The following is a 23712-nucleotide window of genomic DNA, read 5'->3' on the forward strand; positions in this document are numbered from 1 at the left end:
AAATTTGGCTTGGCACCTAAAACCCTCACAAGCTTTTACAGATGCACAATTGAGAGCATCCTGTCGGGCTGTATACCCACCTGGTACGGCAACTGCACCGCCCGCAACCGCAGGGCTCTCCAGAGGGTGGTGCGCTCTGCCGAACGCATTACCGGGGGCAAATTACCCGCCCACCAAGACACATACAGCACCCGATGTCACAGGAAGGCCAAAAAGATAATCGAGGACATCAACCACCCGAGCCACTGCCTGTTCACCCCTCTATCATCCAGAAGGCGAGGTCAGTACAGGTGCATCAAAGCTGGGACCGAGAGAATGAAAAACAGCTTCTATCTCAAGGCCATCAGACTGTTAAATAGCCATCACTAGCACATTAGAGGCTGCTGCTGCCTATTGAAATCGCTGGCCACTTTAAGAAATGGAACCCTAGTCACTTTAATAATGTTTACAGTCACTTTAATAATGTTTACATATCTTGCACTACTTATCTGATATGTACAGTGGGGAGAACAAGTACATGTATTTGATACACTGCCGATTTTGCAGGTTTTCCTACTTACAAAGCATGTAGAGGTCTGTAATTTTTATCATAGGTACACTTCAACTGTGAGAGACGGAATCTAAAACAAAAATCCAGAAAATCACATTGTATGATATTTAAGTAATTAATTTGCATTTTATTGCATGACATAAGTATTTCATCACCTACCAACCAGTAAGAATTCCGGCTCTCACAGACCTGTTAGTTTTTATTTAAGAAGCACTCCTGTTCTCCACTCATTACCTGTATTAACTGCACCTGTTTGAACTCTTTACCTGTATAAAAGACACGTGTCCACACACTCAATCAAACAGATTCCAACCTCTCCACAATGGCCAAGACCAGAGAGCTGTGTAAGGACATCAGGGATAAAATTGTAGACCTGCACAAGGCTGGGATGGGCTACAGGACAATAGGCAAGCAGCTTGGTGAGAAGGTAACAACTGTTGCCGCAATTATTAGAAAATGGAAGAAGTTCAAGATGACAGTCAATCACCCTCGGTCTGGGGCTCCATGCAAGATCTCACCTCGTGGGGCATCAATGATCATGAGGAAGGTGAGGGATCAGCCCAGAACTACACGGCAGGACCTGGTCAATGACCTGAAGAGAGCTGGGACCACAGTCTCAAAGAAAACCATTAGTAACACACTACGGCGTCATGGATTAAAATCCTGCAGCGCACGCATGGTCCCCCTGCTCAAGCCAGCGCATGTCCAGGCCCGTCTGAAGTTTGCCAATGACCATCTGGATGATCCAGAGGAGGAATGGGAGAAGGTCATATGGGCTGATGAGACAAAAATAGAGCTTTTTGGTCTAAACTCCACTCGCCGTGTTTGGAGGAAGAAGATGGATGAGTACAACCCCAAGAACACCATCCCAACCGTGAAGCATGGAGGTGGAAACATCATTCTTTGGGGATGCTTTTCTGCAAAGGGGACAGGACAACTGCACCGTATTGAGGGGAGGATGGATGGGGCCATGTATCTCGAGATCTTGGCCAACAACCTCCTTCCCTCAGTAAGAGCATTGAAGATGTGTCATGGCTGGGTCTTCCAGCATGACAACGACCCGAAACACACAGCCAGGGCAACTAAGGAGTGGTTCCGTAAGAAGCATCTCAAGTTCCTGGAGTGGCCTAGCCAGTCTCCAGACCTGAACGCAATAGAAAATCTTTGGAGGGAGCTGAAAGTTTGTATTGCCCAGCAACAGCCCCGAAACCTGAAGGATCTGGAAAAGGTCTGTATGGAGGAGTGGGCCAAAATCCCTGCTGCAGTGTGTGCAAACCAGGTCAAGACCTACAGGAAACGTATGATCTCTGTAATTGCAAACAAAGGTTTCTGTACCAAATATTAAGTTCTGCTTTTCTGATTTATCAAATACTTATGTCATGCAATAAAATGCAAATGAATTACTTAAAAATCACACAATGTGATTTTCTGGATTTTTGTTTTAGATTCCGTCTCTCACAGTTGAACTGTACCTATGATAAAAAATGACAGACGGCAGTGTATCAAATACTTGTTCTCCCCACTGTATATACTGCATTCTATTCTATAGTATTCTACTATATCTTAGTCCATGCCGCTCTGTCATTGCTTGTCCATATACAGTGAGGGGAAAAAGTATTTGATCCCCTGCTGATTTTGTACGTTTTCTCACTGACAAAGACATGATTAGTCTATAATTTTAATGGTATGTTTATTTGAACAGTGAGAGACAGAATAACAACAAAAAAATCCAGAAAAACGCATGTCAAAAATGTTATAAATTGATTTGATTTTAATGAGGGAAATAAGTATTTGACCCCTCTGCAAAACATCACTTAGTACTTGGTGGCAAAACCCTTGTCAGAGGTCAGACGTTTCTTGTAGTTGGCCACTAGGTTTGCACACATCTCAGGAGGGATTTTGTTCCACTCCTCTTTGCAGATCTTCTCCAAGTCATTAAGGTTTCGAGGCTGACGTTTGGCAACTCGAACATTCAGCTCCCTCCACAGATTTTCTATGGGATTAAGGTCTGGAGACTGGCTAGACCTTAATGTGCTTCTTCTTGAGCCACTCCTTTGTTGCCTTGGCCATGTGTTTTGGGTCATTGTCATGTTGGAATACCCATCTACGACCCATTTTCAATGCCCTGGCTGAGGGAAGGAGATTCTCACCCAAGATTTGACGGTACATGGCCCTGTCCATCGTCCCTTTGATGCGGTGAAGTTGTCCTGTCCCCTTAGCAGAAAAACACCACCAAAGCATAGTGTTTCCACCTCCATGTTTGACGGTGGGGATGGTGTTCTTGGGGTCATAGGCAGCATTCCTCCTCCTCCAAACACGGCGAGTTGAGTTGATGCTAAAGAGCTCGATTTTGGTCTCATCTGACCACAACACTTTCACCCAGTTCTCCTCTGAATCATTCAGATGTTAATTGGCAAACTTCAGACGGCACTGTATATGTGCTTTCTTGAGCAGGGGTACATTGCGGGCGCTGCAGGATTTCAGTCCTTCACGGCATAGTGTGTTCCCAATTGTTTTCTTGGTGACTATGGTCCCAGCTGCCTTGAGATCATTGACAAGATCCTCCCATGTAGTTCTGGGTTGATTCCTCACTGTTCTCATGATCATTGCAACTCCACGAGGTGCGATCTTGCATGGAGCCCCAGGCCGAGGGAGATTGACTGTTATTTTGTGTTTCTTCCATTTGCGAATAATCGCACCAGCTGTTGTCACCTTCTCACCAAGCTGCTTGGCGATGGTCTTGTAGCCCATTCCAGCCTTGTGTAGGTCTATAATCTTGTCCCTGACATCCTTGGAGAGCTCTTTGGTCTTGGCCATGGTGTAGAGTTTGGAATCTGATTGATTCATTGCTTCTGTGGACAGGTGTCTTTTATACAGGTAACAAGCTGAGATTAGGAGCACTCTCTTTAAGAGTGTGCTCCTAATCTCAGCTCGTTACCTGCATAAAAGACACCTGGGAGCCAGAAATGTTTCTGATTGAGAGGGGGTCAAATACTTATTTCACTCATTAAAATGCAAATCAATTTATAACATTTTTTACATGTGTTTTTCTGGATTTTTTTGTTGTTATTCTGTCTCTCACTGTTCAAATAAACCTACCATTAAAATTATAGACTGATCATTTATTTGTCAGTGGGCAAACTTACAAAATCAGCAGGGGATCAAATACTTTTTTCCCTCACTTTATGTATATTTTCTTAAATTCCATTCCTTACTAGCTTTCTGTGTATTAGGTACTGTATATGTTGTGAAATTGTTAGAAGTTACTTGTTAGATATTACTGCACTGTCGGAGCAAGAAGCACAAGCATTTCACTACACCCGCTATAACATCTGCTAAACACGTGTATGTGATAAATAAAATTTGATTAGATTTTATATGAAATTAGTAAAACAGTATGTAAACATTAAAGTGACCAGTGATTCCATGTCCATGTACAGTTGAAGTCGGAAGTTTACATGCACCTTAGCCAAATACATTTAAACTCACAATTCCTGACATTTAATCCTAGTAAAACTTCCCTGATTTAGGTCAGTTTGGATCACCACTTTATTTTAAGAATGTAAAATATCAGAATAATAGTAGTGAGAATGATTTATTTCAGCTTTTATTTATTTCATCACATTCCCAGTGGGTCAGAAGTTTACATACACTCAATTAGTATTTGGTAGCATCGCCTTTAAATTGTTTAACTTGGGTCAAACATTTTGGATAGCCTTCCAAAAGCTTCCCACAATAAGTTGGGTGAATTTTGGCCCATTCCTCCTGACAGAGCTGGTGTAACTGAGTTAGGTTTGTAGGCCTCCTTGCTCACACACGCTTTTTCAGTTCTGCCCACAAATGTTCTATAGGATTGAGGTTAGGGCTTTGTGATGCCCACTCCAATACCTTGACTTTGTTGTCCTTAAGCAATTTTGCCACAACTTTGGAAATATGCTTTGTCCATTTGGAAGACGCATTTGCGACCAAGCTTTAACTTCCTGACTGATGTCTTGAGATGTTGCTTCAATATATCGACATAATTTTCCTTCCTCATGATGCCATCTATTTTGTGGAGTACACCAGCCCCTCCTGCAGCAAAGCACCCACACAGCATGATGCTGCCACCCCCGTGCTTCACGGTTGGGATGGTGTTCTTCGGCTTGCAAGCGCCCCCCTTTTTCCTCCAAACATAACGATGGTCATTATGGCCAAACTGTTCTATTTTTGTTTCATCAGACCAGAGGACATTTTTCCAAAAAGTACGATCTTTGTCCCCATGTGCAGTTGCAAACCGTAGTCTGGCTTTTTTATGGCGGTTTTGGAGCAGTTGCTTCTTCCTTGCTGAGCGGCCTTTCAGGTTATGTCGATATAGGACTCATTTTACTGTGGAAATAGATACTTTTGTACCTGTTTCCTCCAGCATCTTCACAAGGTCCTTTGCTGTTGTTCAGGGATTTATTTGCACTTTTCGCACAAAAGTACGTTAATCTCTTGGTGACAGAACGTGTCTCCTTCCTGAGCGGTATGACGGCTGCGTGGTCCCATGGTGTTTATACTTGCGTACTATTGTTTATACAGATGAACGTGGTACCTTCAGGCATTTGGAAATTGCTCCCAAGGATGAACCAGACTCCAGGCACTGAGTTTGAAGGTAGACCTTGAAATACATCCACAGGTATACCTCCAATTGACTCAAATTATGTCAATTAGCCTATCAGAAGCTTCTAAAGCCATGACATAATTTTCTGGAATTTTCCAAGCTGTTTAAAGGCACAGTCAACTTAGTGTATGTAAACTTCTGACCCACTGGAATTGTGATACAGTGAATTATAAGTGAAATAATCTGTCTGTAAACAATTGTTGGAAAAGTTACTTGTGTCATGCACAAAGTAGATGTCCTAACCAACTTGCCAAAATGAAAGTTTGTTAACAAGAAATGTGTGGAGTTGTTGAAAGACGAGTTTTAATGACTCCAACCTAAGTGTATGTAAACTTCCAACTTCAACTGTTCATAGGGCAGCAGCCTCTAAGGCGCAGGGTTGAGTAACCGGGTGGTAACCGTCTAGTGACAGTGACTACGTTCAGGGTAGGGTACTGGGTGGAGGCCTGTTTCCTGTTTAGAAACAAAAGCTCAAAACAGGAAGTACCAGTGATATGCTCAATACGGAAGTGGTCTGATGAAGCAGACGTGAGGTTACAAGACTGTTTTGCTAGTACAGACATTGAGGAGAATACTTCATCAGTCACGGGCTTCATCAATAAGTGCATAGATGACGTCGCCCCCAAAGTGACTATACGAACGTATCCAAACCAAAAAACATGGATTACAATCCAGATACGCGCTGGGCTAAAGGCTAGAGCTACTGCTTACAACGAACAGGACATGGACACATACAAGAAAGCCTGCTACGATCTCCGAAGAGACATCAAACATGCAGAAGGACAATAAAAGAGGAAGGTAGAATCTTATTACACTGGCTCTGACGCTCATCGTATGTGGCAAGGCTTGCAGATGATAATGGATTACAAAGAGAAAACCAGCAGTGAGATGCCCAGTAATGCAGAACTCCCAAATGAGCTAAATGCCTTTAATGCTCAGTTCGAGTAATACAACACTGTCTTGGGTGAAAGCCCCTGTTGTTCCGGATGACTGTGTGATCTCGCTCTCTGTGGCCGATGTGAGCAAAACTTTTAAACAGCTTAACACTTTCAAGGCCGCTAGGCCAGACGGAATACCAGGGCTGGATTTCAAAACATGCGCAGACCAGCTGAGAGTGTCTTCACAGATATTTTCAGTATCTCCTTGACCCAGTCTGTAATCCCAACATGTTTTAAGATGACCACCACTGTCCGTTCCCAAGAACTCCAAGGTAACCTACACCTACAACTCCGCCGCTCTGACCTTCAACACGGGTGACCCTCAGGGGTGTGTGCTTAGACCCCTCCTTAACTCCCTGTTCACCCACGACTGCGTGGCCACGCAAGACTCCAACACCATCATCAAGTTTAATGACGACACGATGGTGGTAGGCCTGATTACAGACGGCGATGAGACAGCCTACAGGGAGGAGTTCAGAGACTTGGCAGTGTGTTGCCAGGACAACAACTTCTCCCTCAACTTCAGTAAGACCAAGGAGCTGATCGTGGACTAAAGGAGAAAGGGAGAAATCTTTGGCATCCACATCAGTAAGTACTTAACATGGTTCACACACACCTGCATAGTCGTGAAGAGGGCACGACAGCACCTCTTCCCCCTCAGGAGGCTGAAAAGATTTGGGACGGGCCCTCAGATCCTCAAAAGGTTGTACAGTTCTACAGCCCAAAAAATTGCCAAAGATTCCAGCCACCCAGGCATGACAGCACCTCATCCCCCTCATTTACCCGTTCCACCTGCCCATTAGACTCGGGGTGGAAACCAGAGGTCAGGCTGACCGAGACCCCCAGATGTTCCATGAATGCCTTCCAGACCTTGGATGTGAACTGGGGACCCCGGTCAGACACTATATCCTCTGGTACCCCGTAGTGCTGGAAGACGTGTGTAAACAGGGCCTCCGCAGTTTGCAGGGCCGTGGGGAGACCGGGCAGAGGAAGGAGGTGGCAGGCCTTGGAAAAGCGGTCCACAACAACCAGGATGGTGGAGTTACCTTGGGAGATGGGAAGAATTCGGTAAGGAAATCAACACTCAGGTGATACCATGGTCGTTGTGGAACTGGTAAAGGTTGTGATTACCCGCTGGGAGGTGCCTAGGTGCCTTACTCTGGGTGCACACCGAGCAGGAGGAGACATACACCGTCATGTCCTTAGCCAAGGTAGGCCACCAGTACTTTCCGGTCAGGCAGCGTACTGTACGACCGATACTTGGGTGACCAGAGGAAGGTGACGTGTGTGACGATCACGGATAAGAGCAGGCACGTACTGCAGCCCAGCTGGGCACTGAGGTGGAGATGGCTCTGTGCGAAACGCCTGCTCTTTGTACCCGGGATGTATGTTTTGCTCTACAGCTTGTGAGGGTCGTAGAGCAAAACAGAGAACACCATTGTGTATGTGAGAGCAGTGGCGGCTCCTGAAAAAATTCTCAGGAGGGGCAATTTTTCTGATGATTTAGGTGACCTACACACATTTTAAAAAAGATATGTCCAGCAACAACATGAAGACAGGGGCAGCATATAAGTCAATACCAGAAGCATTTATTGACTGATCTGGGGAGATGGATTCCAGTTTCTGTGACAGATTATAAATAATCTCTGATGCCTTTGTTATATTAGCTTTTGGTTGAATGTACTGTCGTAGTAAATATATAATGTTATAGCTTGGTCTGACTAAAATCTTGTGCATGACCCATTTTGTGTTGGGCGTTTGTTTTCAATCAATGCTGTTCCTATCCTATAACAATGGACAAAAGAGTCCTATCTTGTCAGCCTTGTCAGCAGGTGGCCAAGGACAACACCCACGCCATAGGTCTCTCAGTTCTTCCAACTCACGAGTTCTTGCTCTGAGGACACACACACACACACACACACACACACACACACACACATCATCACTGATAACACACACACACACATCATCACTGTTAAACACACACACACACACACACACAAAAATCCCCTCTCTTTAGGCTGAACATTTGAAGACAGAGAACCCGACTCAGAGCCAATGCAACTGTGGAGGGGACCTCGCCCAACTCATCAGGACCAATCAGAAGATCAGAACTACTAGATTCAACCTACATCATTTATTGTATAAAATGTCTGCACACAATGTTTTCGGGGCTCTCTTCAGATAGCTCCCTAAGAGTTTGACGAACGAGTCCGTGCACGCGATTCCAGATATCTTTACCTCTGAATAAACTGCCTTTATTATACCATATCCACCCTGTCCAAAGTCTCTACTTGGTCTCAGTTCTCCAGTAAACTTGTGATTATCAACAGTACACAACGGTAACAAACAATTGGGGGAACTCACGGGGCAGATAGTAAGGTTGCAGTGACACAGAAAGCAGTTCAATGTCGGGGGTACAGAGTCGCTCTCTTACCAGGATCGATTTTCCCTGTGACTGTCAGACCGGCCGGCTCCACTTCTCTGTCCGGGACTCTGTCATCCAGCCAAGTCTCCCAGCTGTATTGGATTCCGCTGCCAGCAGCGTTTTCATTATTTAGTCCGTTCGTAGCGGGTATGTACACGATCAACAAGATCAGTCCAAAACCCACCACTGGAAATCCATGGTTGGCAGAATGTTTGTAAACTAAGTGTACAAATTAAAAACATAAAATAACGCCACACTGCAGGTCGCAACAGAGACGCTGCTAGCCGCTATTTTCTTAGTTACGTTCATGGTTACGTCACGTATGACGAAAGCGCGTAAATGCAAGCCCACAGAAGCCCATAGAGATTGTATTGAAAGCTTTGAAATTTGAAAAAAAAAGATTTTACATGACAGGCTATGAGAGACTTCTGGGCGATTTTCAACCTGACTGAAATCGCCCCAAAAACGGGCGGGGCCATTTGAAGCACGACTTTAGCCTGATTTGACATTTAGTGGCAGTCAGATCAGATTAGAACACTGATAACTACTGTTGCCGTGATATAATTGATTAGAAAAAAAATCCCTTCCTTTTCCCGTTTGGCAGTGCGTCGCCCATATCGCCCTATTGAACAGGCCGTCCCTGTGTGAGAGTCTCATCTTTCCACAGAGTTGCCATTTCTGGGATGTCTCATTGTCTGACAAACACCGCTGTAGCTTGGCCACACTCCACCACAGACATGGAAGGCTGACATAGGCGGATGTGGTGGATTGAGACACAGACCAAGCAAAAAAACAGATATCTCTTAAACTGAGGGATTTTGATGGAACTAGACTCTTAAGGATTAAGCCTAGAATATGGTGTTTGCCCTCAGGCCTGGAGGGAGGCAAAGGTATTTCTGCTGCTCAAGAATAGCAAAACAACCTTGTTCAAACACCCAACCAATCAGCCTGTTGCCGGTGCTTAGCAAACCTTTCGAAAAAATAGTGTTAACCCTTGTGCTTTGCTGGAAAAAAATGACATCCATTATGTTACGGGTCAAATTGACCCGCACAGTTTAAACACACTCAAGACAGTCAAAGAATTAAGTAAAAACAGAAACAACTTTATTTTGTCTTATCAGACATTTCAGAAAGAAGAAATACAATACTTTTTATTTTTTTTAAACAATATTTAAGAACTATTTGTTAAACATATTTCCTTTCTCACAAACAAGATTTTTCAGTTTCCCCAAGTAGGTTTTTTCCCCCCCTATTGGTCCATATTATCCCTTCAGTCTTTCTCTCTACATGTTGAACACAATGTGTGTGTGTGCTTTCTGCAGATGTATTTATTGCATTCTACACAAGTGGTGCTTGTTTTACTGTCTTGTCGAGGGGGGCAGAGCTGGCATCTTTTCCGTTTCTTGCCACTGCCTGTATCCACTGGATCCATTTCTGGTTGATTGGAGGCATGTGTTGATGGTCCAGCTTGAATTTTCTGGACGGCAGATGCAGCTGCTGTCGACCGAGGAGGCCGGACTCTCCTCTGGATCTTGGGAGTGATGAGAGCTTTGCCGAGCTCCTCTAGGAAAAGCCGGCGTCGGTACAATTTGCCACCATTCCATTGCTGGTTGATTTCAGTCCACAGGACATAGGCATTGTAAGCAGACACATCCACAATGTTGTAGAAAATCACCAAAGGCCAGCGGGCAGTCATGCGCTGACAACTATATGTTGCTGTGACTTTATCCAAATTGTCAACTCCTCCTTTGGTGGAATTGTAGTCCAGTATTATTTGTGGCTTGATGTCCTCTCTTGCACTCAGCGATGCATCTTTGTGCATTGTGCTCATTACAAGAACATTCTTGTTCTTCTTTGGGCAGTATGAAACAACAGTTGCATTTTCAGAGAAAGCAAATTTAGAGGAATGCACAGTTCTGCCCTGCATTTTCAGAAGCTCACTGGGAAGTTCAGGTTAGTTTTTTCTGATTGTTCCAACCATGGTCAGCTTTCTCTTCTGTAGTTCAACACCAAGGCGGTAGGATGTGAAGAAGTTGTCACACGTGATGTTATGACCTTGCAGCCCTTCACTCATGTCCAGCACCACCCGCATCCCCTGGTTTTTCTCAGGCACTCCGCCGGGTGGCTTCCCAGTGTAAACTTGCATATTCCATGCATAGCTTGATGTGGCATCACATGCTGCCCATATTTTGATGCCATATTTTGCAGGCTTGTTTGGCATATACTGTCTGAAGGGACAACGTCCTCTGAATGGAACAAGGTGTTCATCAACTGTAACATGAGGACTGGGATTGTACAGTAACGGTAGAATTTCCACCCATTTATCCCATACATCTCTGATTGCAGCTAGTTTGTCTCTTTCACGTCGACCCGGTCTGGTATCACGGTTATCAAAGCGAATCACCCGAGAAATTATGTGGAATTCTTGTAGAGACATTGTTGCCCGAAATATTGGCCTTCCATTCTCTTCATTCCACAGGCTGGCCGTTGCTTCTCCGTTTGACCGGTAGACTCCAGCTAATATGAGCAATCCAATGTATGCATGCAAGTCAATCCGATCCAGTGGCTTCCAGTTCTCTTGAAACACACGGCTCCCCTCCAAGTTGGTCATGTCCAGAACAATCTTCTCTATTGCTTGGGGTAAAAAGAGCTCAAAAGCTGATTGTATGTCATGGACTCGAGTGACAGCAAATCGTGTAGGTCCTGGAACCATTTTTATTACATTGGAAGCTGAGAGTCTACCTTGACCTCGTTGTGGTGACGGTGACCATTCAATATGACCATCTTTAGACTTCCATGTCTTCTCTTCTCTTGATGATGCTTGTTGCATGCTCTGTCTCTCATCTGATGTAGGGGATGGTACGGCAGACTCCTCCTCTGAATCCTCTTCAATGAAGACAAAATCTGGATCATCAACAGCATTGTCCTCTATCTCTGAAATATCCTCTGTCTCTGAAACCTCTTCTTCTTTTTCACTGTCACAGTCCAGAATTTGTGATAAGACTTCATTGATTGAAAATCTTTTGGAGCTAATTTTTGAGTGTCTGTGTCAGGGACCTGCTGCTCTCACACTGAGGAGAAGCTTGGGAAAGCCCTTTTTAACCCAAACACAATTCTAAAAGTGCAACCAGGACCAGTCAAAACAAAATACATCAAAGACACTTTTTTGTTTTGCACCTGTGCAAATATATATACACATGAAAGCCTCCGGGTCAAAATGACCCACAACATCATGTTTGTATACAAAATGTACACAGACATTCCACAACACATCAGTGTGTCCACATTTTGCAGTTAGGTTCATGACCCTAAATGAGGAAAAGTCATGTAATTTCATGGCGAAAAAGAGTGGTTAACTAGTATTTTAGACAACGCAAAAGTGGAAACGGGTCAAATTGACCCACAACATAACAGGAGGGTTAGACCAAATACAATGTTATTTTACAGAAAACAAATGAACAACAGACTTTCAGCATGCTAAAAGGAAGGGGCACTCAACATGCTAGGCACTGACACAAATGACTGATTGGCTGACAGAAATTTGTCGTGAGTGATTTGAAGGAGTCAGGCTCAGAAGGACAAATCACAGAATAAAATGTTTATTCTGTAAACTCAGCGGTACGCAGCAATGTATCAAACAATCCAGTGCGGAATACAGGCGCACTGGAAAACAACGAGGCACACGGGTGAATATCCCGGCGATACAAAATACAAGGAGCTCCACCGAGCTAATCTAATCTACACAATAAACATTCACACACAAAGACAAGGGGGCAGAGGGAACACTTATATGGGTACTGATGAGGGGATATGAACCAGGTGTGTGTAATAAACAAGACAAAACAAATGGAATGATGAGATGAGGAGCGGCAGTGGCTAGAAGGCCGGTGACGACGAACGCCGAAGCCTGCCCGAACAAGGAGAGGCAGCTTCGGAGGAAGTCGTGACAACATTGAAAATAAGAAGATTGTGGGAGCTGTTTTGTTAGACTTCAGTGCAGCTTTTGATATCATTGGTCATAACCTATTGTTGAAAAAACTGAAGTGTTATGGATTTACATCCTCTGCCTTATAATGGATTGAAAGTTACTCATCTAATAGAACACAGAGGGTTTTCTTTAATAGAAACATCTCTAATGCAAATTCCGTGAGTCAATAGACTCTTAATACTGTGCGATTCCATGCCTGTTTTGGACCTGGGGACTGTGAAGAGACCACTGGTTGCATGTCTTTTGTGGTACCGATGAGTGTCCGAACTGTGTGCTGCCTTGGCAGCAGCTAATTGGGGATCCTAATAAAGACAAAATAATATAAAGTAAAAACATAAGAAATATGAAAAACACAGGAAACGTTCTGTACAAAAACTAAAGATAAACAACAAATAAAATCATAATCACAAAGTTGTGTGGGATCTCGCTAGATGGCGCCATCTTGGTCATAGCTCAGTAGACTAAGATTTAGCAGAGGTGAGCTGAAGGTGAGTTCTAGTAGCCATTGTGATGTCATCCCTCCTGAGACTTGAAGTACTATCTCCTGTCTATCATGAACATGGTTTAAGTAGACCACGCTATCTTCAAGTGTCATTTGATGAGTGTTCGCGTCCCTTGAAGCCTACAATTATACATAGGCTATACATCATTATTAACGATGATATATAATGTACATAGCCTCTCATCAATAATCTTTCAATTACGTTAATGTAAAATTACATTGTGAAGTTTTGCAGCTAATAAAGAAATAGCCCTACATTTTTTGTAGAATGTCCAGAATGCAACTTACTGTCCCACTGTCTATATTCAACCGGCGGATGTTGATTGGCATTGACAAGGTTTGAATCCTAAGCATCCTGCCTGCATGTTGTTTGAAGTACAGCTGCCCAACATAGCTACTGTGGTAGGTCAAAGCTGTGTGCTGTAAAAGCTTGCTAGAGCATGGGTGCTCGTGATTTTCCTTAATTTTTTGGCTTCAGACCGGCCTTCTCACCAACTTGTCACTGAAAATAGTTTTTATGTTTAACAATGTAATGTAACATGATGTGTTAAGCTATAATATAATATTATACTATATCGTATTCACATTCTCGCTCATTCAGCATTTAACAAGTACAAAGTAGCAAATGACAAAACTAAATGTGTTCATTACCATGATCATGTTGATGTAATTATACTACCTAGCTGTTAACAGAGGGAATAAACATGTCACACTGTGAGTATCACACCATTCCATACAAGTCCAATACATGTGGCTCTAACAAGCACATCTTGACTCACACGTCTATACCCAGTGAGAGTTTGGAAACAAAAAGCTACATTCTTGGTATAGAGAGAATGGATGGTGCAGGGAAATGTAACACCTCTCAAATTCAAAAAGGGCACACTGAAAGTCTATGACATGCACATTATAATGTTTTACTTATTTTAAAGCTATATACATTGTTTGTTTACGTTCGTGTTGTTTGTGGAGTAATAAAGCCTTTTCGGTCGTAAAAGAGAGTCATTTATTAATTATATTATTCAAGAATTAATGGAAAAATATCACATAATTTAAATGACCGCTGAACAGACTCCCAGATCCTATACTGTATCTTTAAGAATCATCTCAAAGGATTTGACAATTATGTAACTATCATTCATGTTCAATAATGACTCATGAGAGAAAATAATGTGTACACCTGTTTTATTGACACCAAACCACAAAATCATTACTCAACATTTATGTATGCAACAAGTAACTAAAACGTTCATTTTACAGCAACAAATAATCTTCACAAAGTATTTGACTTGACCATGAACATTTTTAAGTTAGGATGCTGACACCACGGAGTAGTATACTTGGTTTCAGTTGATAGTTTGAAGGATTGAACAGGTTCTTATGGAGCACACAGAGGGATAGCTCTTTCCACATAATTCATCGTTCCAGCGGTGTTCACCTTAAGAGGAAATGTGGAATAGAAATTACCTCAAATCAACACAGAAGTACACACAAAAATAAAATAAAAGTGTGTGTGTGTCAAATTTATTTGTTAAACTTACTATGAATAAAGTTTAATTTGATGAATGGATCAGTGATTTATAGTGGGCTTACTGTACCTCCAAAGTTCATCTGAATGCATGGCTCTCTGGCACCGTTATAGTTATCGGGCTTATTTTTCGCCCAGCTCTGGTGATCAAATTTGGAGCCGTCACTCCAGAACCACAGCCTGTCCTGTGGGGAATAAGTGAGGTCTCAGTATCAAAGAAATCACATACAAGTAATGTACAACCGTTTAAAGATGGAATCCGCAGTAGGGGAAACAGCACCACTGACTGCCCCACCACCATTGTAATTGTTGTTGTTGCTGAGCTGAGGAGCGTCGTGCAGCATGTTAAAAAATGCCAGTACATAATGTGCCCTTCTATCACAAGTGCAAATATGTCTGAAGGGAAAAAATAGTGTTTGTTGGCTTCAACATTCTAAACTGAAATCACTGCACAGAACTTCCAGAATGTTAAAACTGAAACATTTTTAGATATTAAAACAATGTATGGTTTATGATGCTATAGTACTCACTCTAGCCTACTATGCTAGCCCACTATAAGCCACTGTGTGTCAGTGGATACTGCAGTGAACTTTTTTGTACATCTATAAGATCTTCCAAACGTAGATCTGACCTCATAAATAATCTACACCTACAAGCAACAATATCTCTTGTGCTTTAGACAATGATTTCACCTGAGGCCTTATTCACATGATATGCCTAAATACTCGTAACCACTAGGCTAATAAATAATCACATTTCTTTCCGATTATTTCATTAACCATGTTTTTCAAGCGGAATATCATGTTGTTAAAAAATATGCCTAAATTGGGCATGCCTATAAAATTGGGCAATTGAAAGCATCTAGGGGCTTTGTTCGGTAAAAATAATAGCCCTTTCAAGCATTTATGCAATATTATCGGAAAGTAACTTGATGCCTACTGTTCCAAAGCCATTTAGAATTGTTAAATAGGAGTGACCAGTGTGTGGATATAACGGTAATATTATCAAAATAAGTGATAGCCGTATCTCCCGCATGCTACACCACTGCTGTCGTCCTAACTTCCAAGTTTTTATTCAAGTTGGATAATCTTTGGATGCCGACAGCAGTTGCACCATTGGAAGACACAGCTTGGACTGTAGCCTAAAAAAGCCTATTCCTGCTCTTTTCCCGCGACCCATCAAACACATTTGGTATCATAGTGGTCTCTGATTTGAAGTCAGATTCACTCAGGCGGAACAAAGTTAAACTTGAGCCTTTATTCAACGCTGATTTGAATGTCATTGAGAAAACAGAAATACATCCATTCTGAATTGAAAAGTAATCCTAGAAGTAATCATCTAGTTTTTCTAAAGTATTTGTAATCTGATTACAATCTTTTTTTCTGGTAACGTAACGGATTACAGTTTGTGTAATCCATTACATGTAATCCGTTACTCCCCAACCCTGAATATGCCTATGACATTATTCAAAATATCAGAATTGGTAAAACAAAACATGCATCCCAACATATTAGGAAATAATTAAGAGAACGCAAAGAGATTGTGTCAGGCGACAATTATATCAAATGTTTTACCATTGCAACATTTGATGTAAAGTCACATTCGCCATGGTAGTCTGAAGTATGCAATAGAGTTCCCAGGTGGCGAAGTCTCATTGCGATTGGTTATTCCCCATCATTTGTAACACGTCAATGAGCGTCATCACTATTCTTCCTTTGTAGTACCTCAAAATGTAATGATTCCCAGCTGAGATAAACTTTAAAGAGTTGATTTTACTCCTGGCTCAGAGTTTGTCTGACCAGTATATTAACAACACCCCAAACTCTTGTTGGGAGTTGTTTGTCTTAAAACAGGTTTTAACAGGATTCATTTTCTGAGACACTTTGTGAGTACAGGCCCTGACTTGACATATTGATGAATATAACAAAAATCCTATTAATTTGTGATTATACTCTAGCTGAACTGTTCAGGTAGAGTATACCTTTCACTGTTGAGTCATTTTCTTTTAAGGTATTTTAACTTTTGATCAAATATGACAATTGGGTACCTTTATCACATTTGCCTGAACAGCATCATATCCGCCAATCCAGGTAAGAGGGAAACCGCCAGTCTTGATTAACACCACCGCCTGTAGAAATTGGGACTCCTCAGAGCTGTGCGCAGACGCCAGGTTTGCTCCAAGGAACTTTACAGTGTTCTGCAGAGACACCAGGTTTGCGCCAAGGAACATACAGTGGCGCTAAAGCAAGCAGTAGACAGGGACAAAGACATAATGTAAGTATTAGTCAGTGGTTCAGTCTTTGTGAGTCCTAGAACACAAATTCTCACAATCAAAAATTGGCAATCACAACTAATTTTATTTTAAATAGGCTCTTAGAGATATTAGTTTATCTCTGTTTTAACCCATGACCTGTGGGTTCCAATATACAGGCCTGACTCCACAAATTAAATACATTTTGCAAAGCCTATAGAAAATTCAAATTAGGCAACTTAAAGGGGAGGTTCAGGATTTTACATACTGAACCTCCATGTGGTGCCGGTTAAAATAAGACCAAATCACCTTTAAGGTAATGTCAAACCAAATAAGCGAGTTTATTTCAATTGAACTTCTTTAATTCACAGTAGAGGGTAAGCATTATACCTCTGCGTCGGGCCATGTCCTTTTAGTCTCGACAAACATGAAGCAACGTGAATTGAACTGGAACCAGCCTTTGGGGCAGGGGCTTTTTTTATCTACTGCAAATGCCACCATAGAATCTGTAAGGAGAAGACACAGGGCGTGTTCCAAATTGCAGCCAACTTTAAAGGTGAGTCGAGACTGATTGATCTACCTGGCATCATAAATAACTACTCAGTATTATTTGTAGATCAGTCATTCAACACACATGCACACACACACACACACCTCTGCTACAACATTTAAAATAATGATGTAAAGTGTGAGGTGAACTCTCTTACTTGCTTCGTCCAGAGTTAATGTCATGAGCCTCTCACTCCACCGGGTTACCACCTTAATTTTCTTCCACTCTGCTCACCACTCTCTCTACTCAGCCTAACTAGCTCCACCTGTCCCTGCTCTGCTCTGCTCTAATTACTCTGCCAGCTGCGCTGCATTACCCACTACCTCTCCCAGTATTTAAGGCCCTGTCTTTCAGCTCTCCGGTGTCAGATCGTCTGCAAAGCTCACACCCGGAACCTGTTTGCTCGCGCTTCTGGCTCACCCTGGTTTTGTTACCCCGGACCTGCCTGAATTTTTGGATACTCTTCTGCCCCAGGAGATCCAGACCTGCTTCTGCCATAACGACTCCTGACTACTCTTCAATCCCGGTAACTCTGACCAGCCTTCTGCCTTGCTACTACGTATTTTGGTTTTCCCTTGAACTGTACTGCTGCCTTGTTTCATTCCGCCCTGTTGTGTCTGTGTCTCCCCCCCCCAGGACTTCTGGACCACCCACCACCGGCTTCATAGGACGCATCGCTGCCACTGGGGGGGGCACAGACCCAGCACATTGGACGGGATCCCTGTTACCCCTGGAGCCTTCATTTACTCCCTACTTCCCTTTTCCCTTAAGTTTTAATAAACTTTCTGGTGTGACGCAATTGTGGTCCTCTGGTCGTCTGTCTGAACCGTGACAGTACGATCTGACCATTATGGACTCAGCGCACACTTTCCCCGACATGGAAACCGATGAGCATGAGCAGCAGTTCCAGCAGCAGCAACAACAACTCGCCATGATCATTCAACTCCTCACCAACCTTACCCCAGCCAGTCTGCCCACCAGCCCTGCCCCCGAGTTACCTGCCCCGGTCATTGCAGCCGCTGCTCCGGAACCCAAGATTGGAAACCCCGAGCGGTTCAACGGCGATTCAACCCAGGTCCGGCCATTCCTGACTAGCTGCCGACTTCAGTTCTCCTTGCAGCCAAGGACCTTCGCCACGGAGGGGGCTAAAGTTGGGTATGCCATCACTCACCTGACGGGCCGAGCTCGACTCTGGGGAACAGCAGAGTTCGAACGTCAAACCCCCGCATGTGCAACCTTCGACCTGTTTGCTGAGGAGATGCTGAAGGTGTTTGACCTGGATTCACCAACCGCAGAGGCGTCTCGTGAACTGTTCAGTATTCGACAAGGCAGACGTACAGTCGCAGACCATTCCATCGACTTCCGAACCCTGGCTAGACGAAGTTCTTGGAACACACCATCGTTGGTGGACGCGTTCTTCCATAGTTTGGCTGACTATATCAAGGACGAGTTGGTCTCCCATGAACTGCCTTCCACTCTTGATGAAGCCATCGCACTGACTGTCAGGATCGACAGAAGGATACAGACCCGTCGTCGTGAGAGGGGGCGCCAAGGTCCACCTACTACCGGCATTCGGAGAGATCCGACTGGGCTCCTGTCATCTACTGCCACTCACCCAGGTCAGCTTGATCAGTCTGAGCCTATGGAGATTGGGCGAGCCTCTCTCACTCCTGCAGAGCGCCAGCGCCGCTTCACCTCAAACCTCTGCCTCTATTGTGGAGGTGATGGACATCGTGTGGTAACCTGCCCTTTAAAGGGCCGAAGCTCACCGGGCATAGGGGGAGTCCGGTTGAGTTCAATGACCATCCAGTCCTCCGACCGCAAACCCCTGCTGCAAGTTCACCTCCGCCTCTCTGACTCAACTCACACCCTGGCTGCTCTGGTGGATTCTGGCGCCGAAGCCAACATAATGGACATCAAGCTGGCACGCCAACTGGGACTGGAGAACCTCCGTTTGACACCTCCTATTCCTGCCCGGGCACTGGACGGACACTTACTCGGATCGGTCACTCATGTCACGGCCCCGGTCTCGATGGGTCTGTCCGGAAACCATCAAGAAACTATCCAGTTTCACCTGCTCCCCTCTCCAGGCCAACCCCTCATCCTGGGTTACCCATGGCTCCGCCGGCACAACCCTCAGCTCGACTGGGTGACCGGGGTGATCAGGGAGTGGGGAGAGGACTGCCACCGAACCTGCCTGCTTGCTGCCGCACTACCCCCTCGGCCAGTACCTACTAACTCCGCTCCTGACCTCTCCAATGTCCCAGAATGCTACCATGGTCTCAGAGAGGTGTTTAACAAAGCAAGAGCCACATCTCTGCCCCCTCACCGACCGTACGACTGTGCCATCGACCTCCTCCCTGGAACAGCCCCTCCAAAGGGTCGTCTTTATTCGTTGTCTGCTCCTGAAAGAAAGTCCATGGAGGACTACATCAATGGCTCTCTGTCCGCAGGATTAATCCGTTCATCTTCATCCCCTGCTGGTGCTGGCTTCTTCTTTGTGGGGAAGAAGGACGGATCTCTTCGCCCCTGCATCGACTACAGGGGACTCAACGACATCACAGTGAAAAACCGTTACCCTCTGCCTCTGCTCACCTCTGCTTTTGAGTTGCTCCAGGGAGCCACTGTTTTTACCAAGTTGGATCTCAGAAACGCTTACCACCTAGTGCGGATCCGGGAGGGAGATGAATGGAAAACCGCATTCAATACACCAACAGGCCACTACGAGTATCTGGTTATGCCTTTTGGCCTCACCAATGCTCCTGCTGTGTTCCAGGCTCTAGTGAATGATGTACTGCGGGACATGTTAAACAAGTTTGTCTTCGTTTACCTGGATGACATCTTAATCTACTCCAGAAACCTGTCTGAACACACCCGCCATGTCCAGCAAGTCCTTCCTCGTCTTCTGGAGAATTCCCTCTACGCCAAGGCAGAGAAATGTGAGTTTCACGTCAAGACAGTGGCCTTCCTGGGGTACATAGTGGCAGAGGGAAGTATCCAAATGGATCCTGCCAAAGTATCAGCAGTCACTTCATGGCCAGTTCCGGAGAACAGAAAGAAGCTGCAACAGTTTCTGGGGTTTGCTAACTTCTATAGAAAGTTTATCCGGAACTACAGTACCGTTGCTGCCCCTCTCACTGCTCTAACCAGCACCAAGCAACCCTTCACCTGGACCCCAGCAGCCGACAAAGCCTTCAGTACCCTCAAGGTGAGGTTCACCTCCGCTCCCATCCTCCAGATGCCTGATGTGGACCGGCAATTCATTGTGGAGGTGGACGCCTCGGATGTGGGAGTTGGTGCTGTGATTTCTCAGTGGGCTGCGGAGGATAGGAAGCTCCATCCCTGTGCCTTTTTCTCACGTCGGTTGTCCCCCTCTGAGTGCAATTACGACATAGGGAACCGTGAGCTGCTGGCTGTGAAGCTTGCCTTGGAGGAGTGGCGTCACTGGCTGGAGGGGTCCACCATTCCATTTCTCGTTTGGACCGATCATAAGAACTTGGAGTACATCCGCACGGTTGAACTCCAGGCAGTCCCGCTGGGCCCTGTTCTTCACCAGGTTTAATTTCACTCTGTCATACCGGCCTGGATCACGTAACACCAAGCCAGACGCCCTCTCCCGTCAATTCCAGAAGGATGACACCCCCTCCAAGGACCCTGTGTCGATTCTGCCAAGTCCCTGCATCGTTGCAGCTCTGACCTGGGCTGTTGAGGAACAGGTGCTGGAGGCTCTCCGTAACCAGCCAGGTCCCAGCACTTGCCCAGCTGACCGCCTTTTTGTCCCCGAAGACCTGAGGTCCCAGGTCGTTCAGTGGGGACATGACTCCCGCCTAGCTTGTCACCCTGGCTCCACCCGCACTTACAACCTGCTCGCCCAGAGGTTCTGGTGGCCCTCTCTGAGAAAGGATGTACGGGAATTCGTCCAAGCCTGCCCCATCTGCAACCAACACAAGTCGTCCTGCCAGCCCCCAGCCGGATTGCTGCAGCCCCTGCCTGTGCCCAGACGTCCCTGGTCTCACATCGCCCTTGACTTTGTCACGGGGCTGCCCCCTTCAAGGGGCATGACCGTCATTCTCACCATAGTTGACCGTTTCAGCAAGATGGCACACTTCATTCCCCTCCCCAAGCTCCCAACCGCCAAGGAGACCGCCCAGGTGGTCCTGGAACACGTCTTCCGGATCCACGGACTGCCAAAGGATGTAGTTTCTGACCGTGGTCCACAATTCTCCTCCGCTTTTTGGAAGGAGTTCTGTCACCTGCTGGGAGCCACAGTCAGTCTGACTTCCGGATTCCATCCCCAATCCAATGGGCAGTCAGAGCGGGCTAATCAGGAGCTCGAGAAGGCACTGCGATGCATGACTTCACGCAACCCCCACTCCTGGTCGCAGCAATTGACATGGGTGGAGTACGCGCACAATTCTCTGACCTGCTCTGCCATCGGTATGTCCCCTTTCCAATGTGTTTATGGATACCAGCCTCCTCTATTTGCCAGCCAGGAAGAGGAGGTTACTTGCCCATCTGCACTTGCTTTTGCCCGTCGATGTCGCCGCACCTGGTCACAAGCCCGAGCCACACTCCTCAGATCCGTTGCCAGCTACACTACCGGGGCCAACCGTCGGAGAATTCCTGCTCCCACCTACCATGTTGGTCAAAGGGTGTGGTTGTCATCGAAGAACCTGCCACTCAGGGTGGAGTCGCAGAAGCTGGCACCTCGATTCATTGGCCCATTCCCTATCATAAGAGTGATTAGCCCAACTGCTGTCCGGCTCCAACTGCCTAATTCCCTGAGGGTGCACCCCACTTTCCATGTGTCTAAGATTAAGCCCATCCATGAGAGTCCGCTGGTCCCTGCTGCGCCTTGTCCTCCTCCTCCACGGCTCGTCGATGGTGGTCTGGTTTACACCGTCCGCCGCCTGCTTCGGTCCAGACGGAGGGGTAGGGGTCTCCAGTACCTCATTGACTGGGAGGGCTATGGACCTGAGGAGAGGACCTGGGTGCCAGCTAGTCGGATTGTGGATAGGACTCTCATCACCGCTTTCCACCAACGGCATCCTGATCAACCTGCAATCCGTAGGGGCCGCCCCAGAGGGGTCCCTAACCGTCCTGCCCGCTCGGCTTCCTGTCCTGTGCCTGATCCTGTCTCGGGACCTGTCCCATCTCCCGACCACGGCCCTCCGGCTTCCTCCGAGGATGAGGACGTTCACTCGGACCGTTCGGAGGAGTTCTAGCCCTCCTCCGGCTCCCCTCCTCCCGCCCGGCGTGGTGTTGCTCTTGGGACTTCTGGGGCCGTCCCTTGGGGGGGGGGTTCTGTCATGAGCCTCTCACTCCACCGGGTTACCACCTTAATTTTCTTCCACTCTGCTCACCACTCTCTCTACTCAGCCTAACTAGCTCCACCTGTCCCTGCTCTGCTCTGCTCTAATTACTCTGCCAGCTGCGCTGCATTACCCACTACCTCTCCCAGTATTTAAGGCCCTGTCTTTCAGCTCTCCGGTGTCAGATCGTCTGCAAAGCTCACACCCGGAACCTGTTTGCTCGCGCTTCTGGCTCACCCTGGTTTTGTTACCCCGGACCTGCCTGAATTTTTGGATACTCTTCTGCCCCAGGAGATCCAGACCTGCTTCTGCCATAACGACTCCTGACTACTCTTCAATCCCGGTAACTCTGACCAGCCTTCTGCCTTGCTACTACGTATTTTGGTTTTCCCTTGAACTGTACTGCTGCCTTGTTTCATTCCGCCCTGTTGTGTCTGTGTCTCCCCCCCCCAGGACTTCTGGACCACCCACCACCGGCTTCATAGGACGCATCGCTGCCACTGGGGGGGGCACAGACCCAGCACATTGGACGGGATCCCTGTTACCCCTGGAGCCTTCATTTACTCCCTACTTCCCTTTTCCCTTAAGTTTTAATAAACTTTCTGGTGTGACGCAATTGTGGTCCTCTGGTCGTCTGTCTGAACCGTGACAGTTAAGGCATTGCCCAGTGCAAAGGCAGCACTGAGAAGCAGAAGAATGGTCAACATTGCCATGGTGATAGTGTCCTGAGAGAGAAAGAGAGCGCGAGAGACACACAAAGAGACAGACAAAGACAGTGAAAGAGAAGGTATCAAGTCAAATTCGGTGAGTACTTCAGAGTGTAGGTAAGTGCAGTGTTTCCCTAACCTCTCCTGGAGTACCCCCAGCCATTCCACTTATCTGATGCATTCCAGTACTATCACATCAGAGTGTCCCCCTGCTTAAGCCAGTACATGTCCAGGCCCGTCTGAAGTTTGCTAGAGTGCATTTGGATGATCCAGAAGAGGATTGGGAGAATGTCATATGGTCAGATGAAACCAAAAT

General features: G+C 45.8%; 1 protein-coding gene across 1 annotated transcript; it reads right to left on the reverse strand.

Annotated features, from left to right (window-relative positions):
* Positions 1-14394: 14394 nt before the first annotated feature.
* On the reverse strand, positions 14395-23402 carry LOC311148750 (ladderlectin-like; the record flags this gene model as incomplete). Its single annotated transcript, XM_084185719.1, has 5 exons — positions 14395-14486; positions 14647-14761; positions 16624-16815; positions 17218-17403; positions 23334-23402. 5 exons carry the CDS (start codon positions 23400-23402, stop codon positions 14395-14397), a joined length of 654 nt encoding a protein of 217 aa, XP_084041845.1.
* Positions 23403-23712: the final 310 nt, after the last annotated feature.

This window comes from Coregonus lavaretus (genome assembly GCF_964263955.1).
Source record: "Coregonus lavaretus genome assembly, chromosome: 21".
Classification (NCBI taxonomy): domain Eukaryota; kingdom Metazoa; phylum Chordata; class Actinopteri; order Salmoniformes; family Salmonidae; genus Coregonus; species Coregonus lavaretus.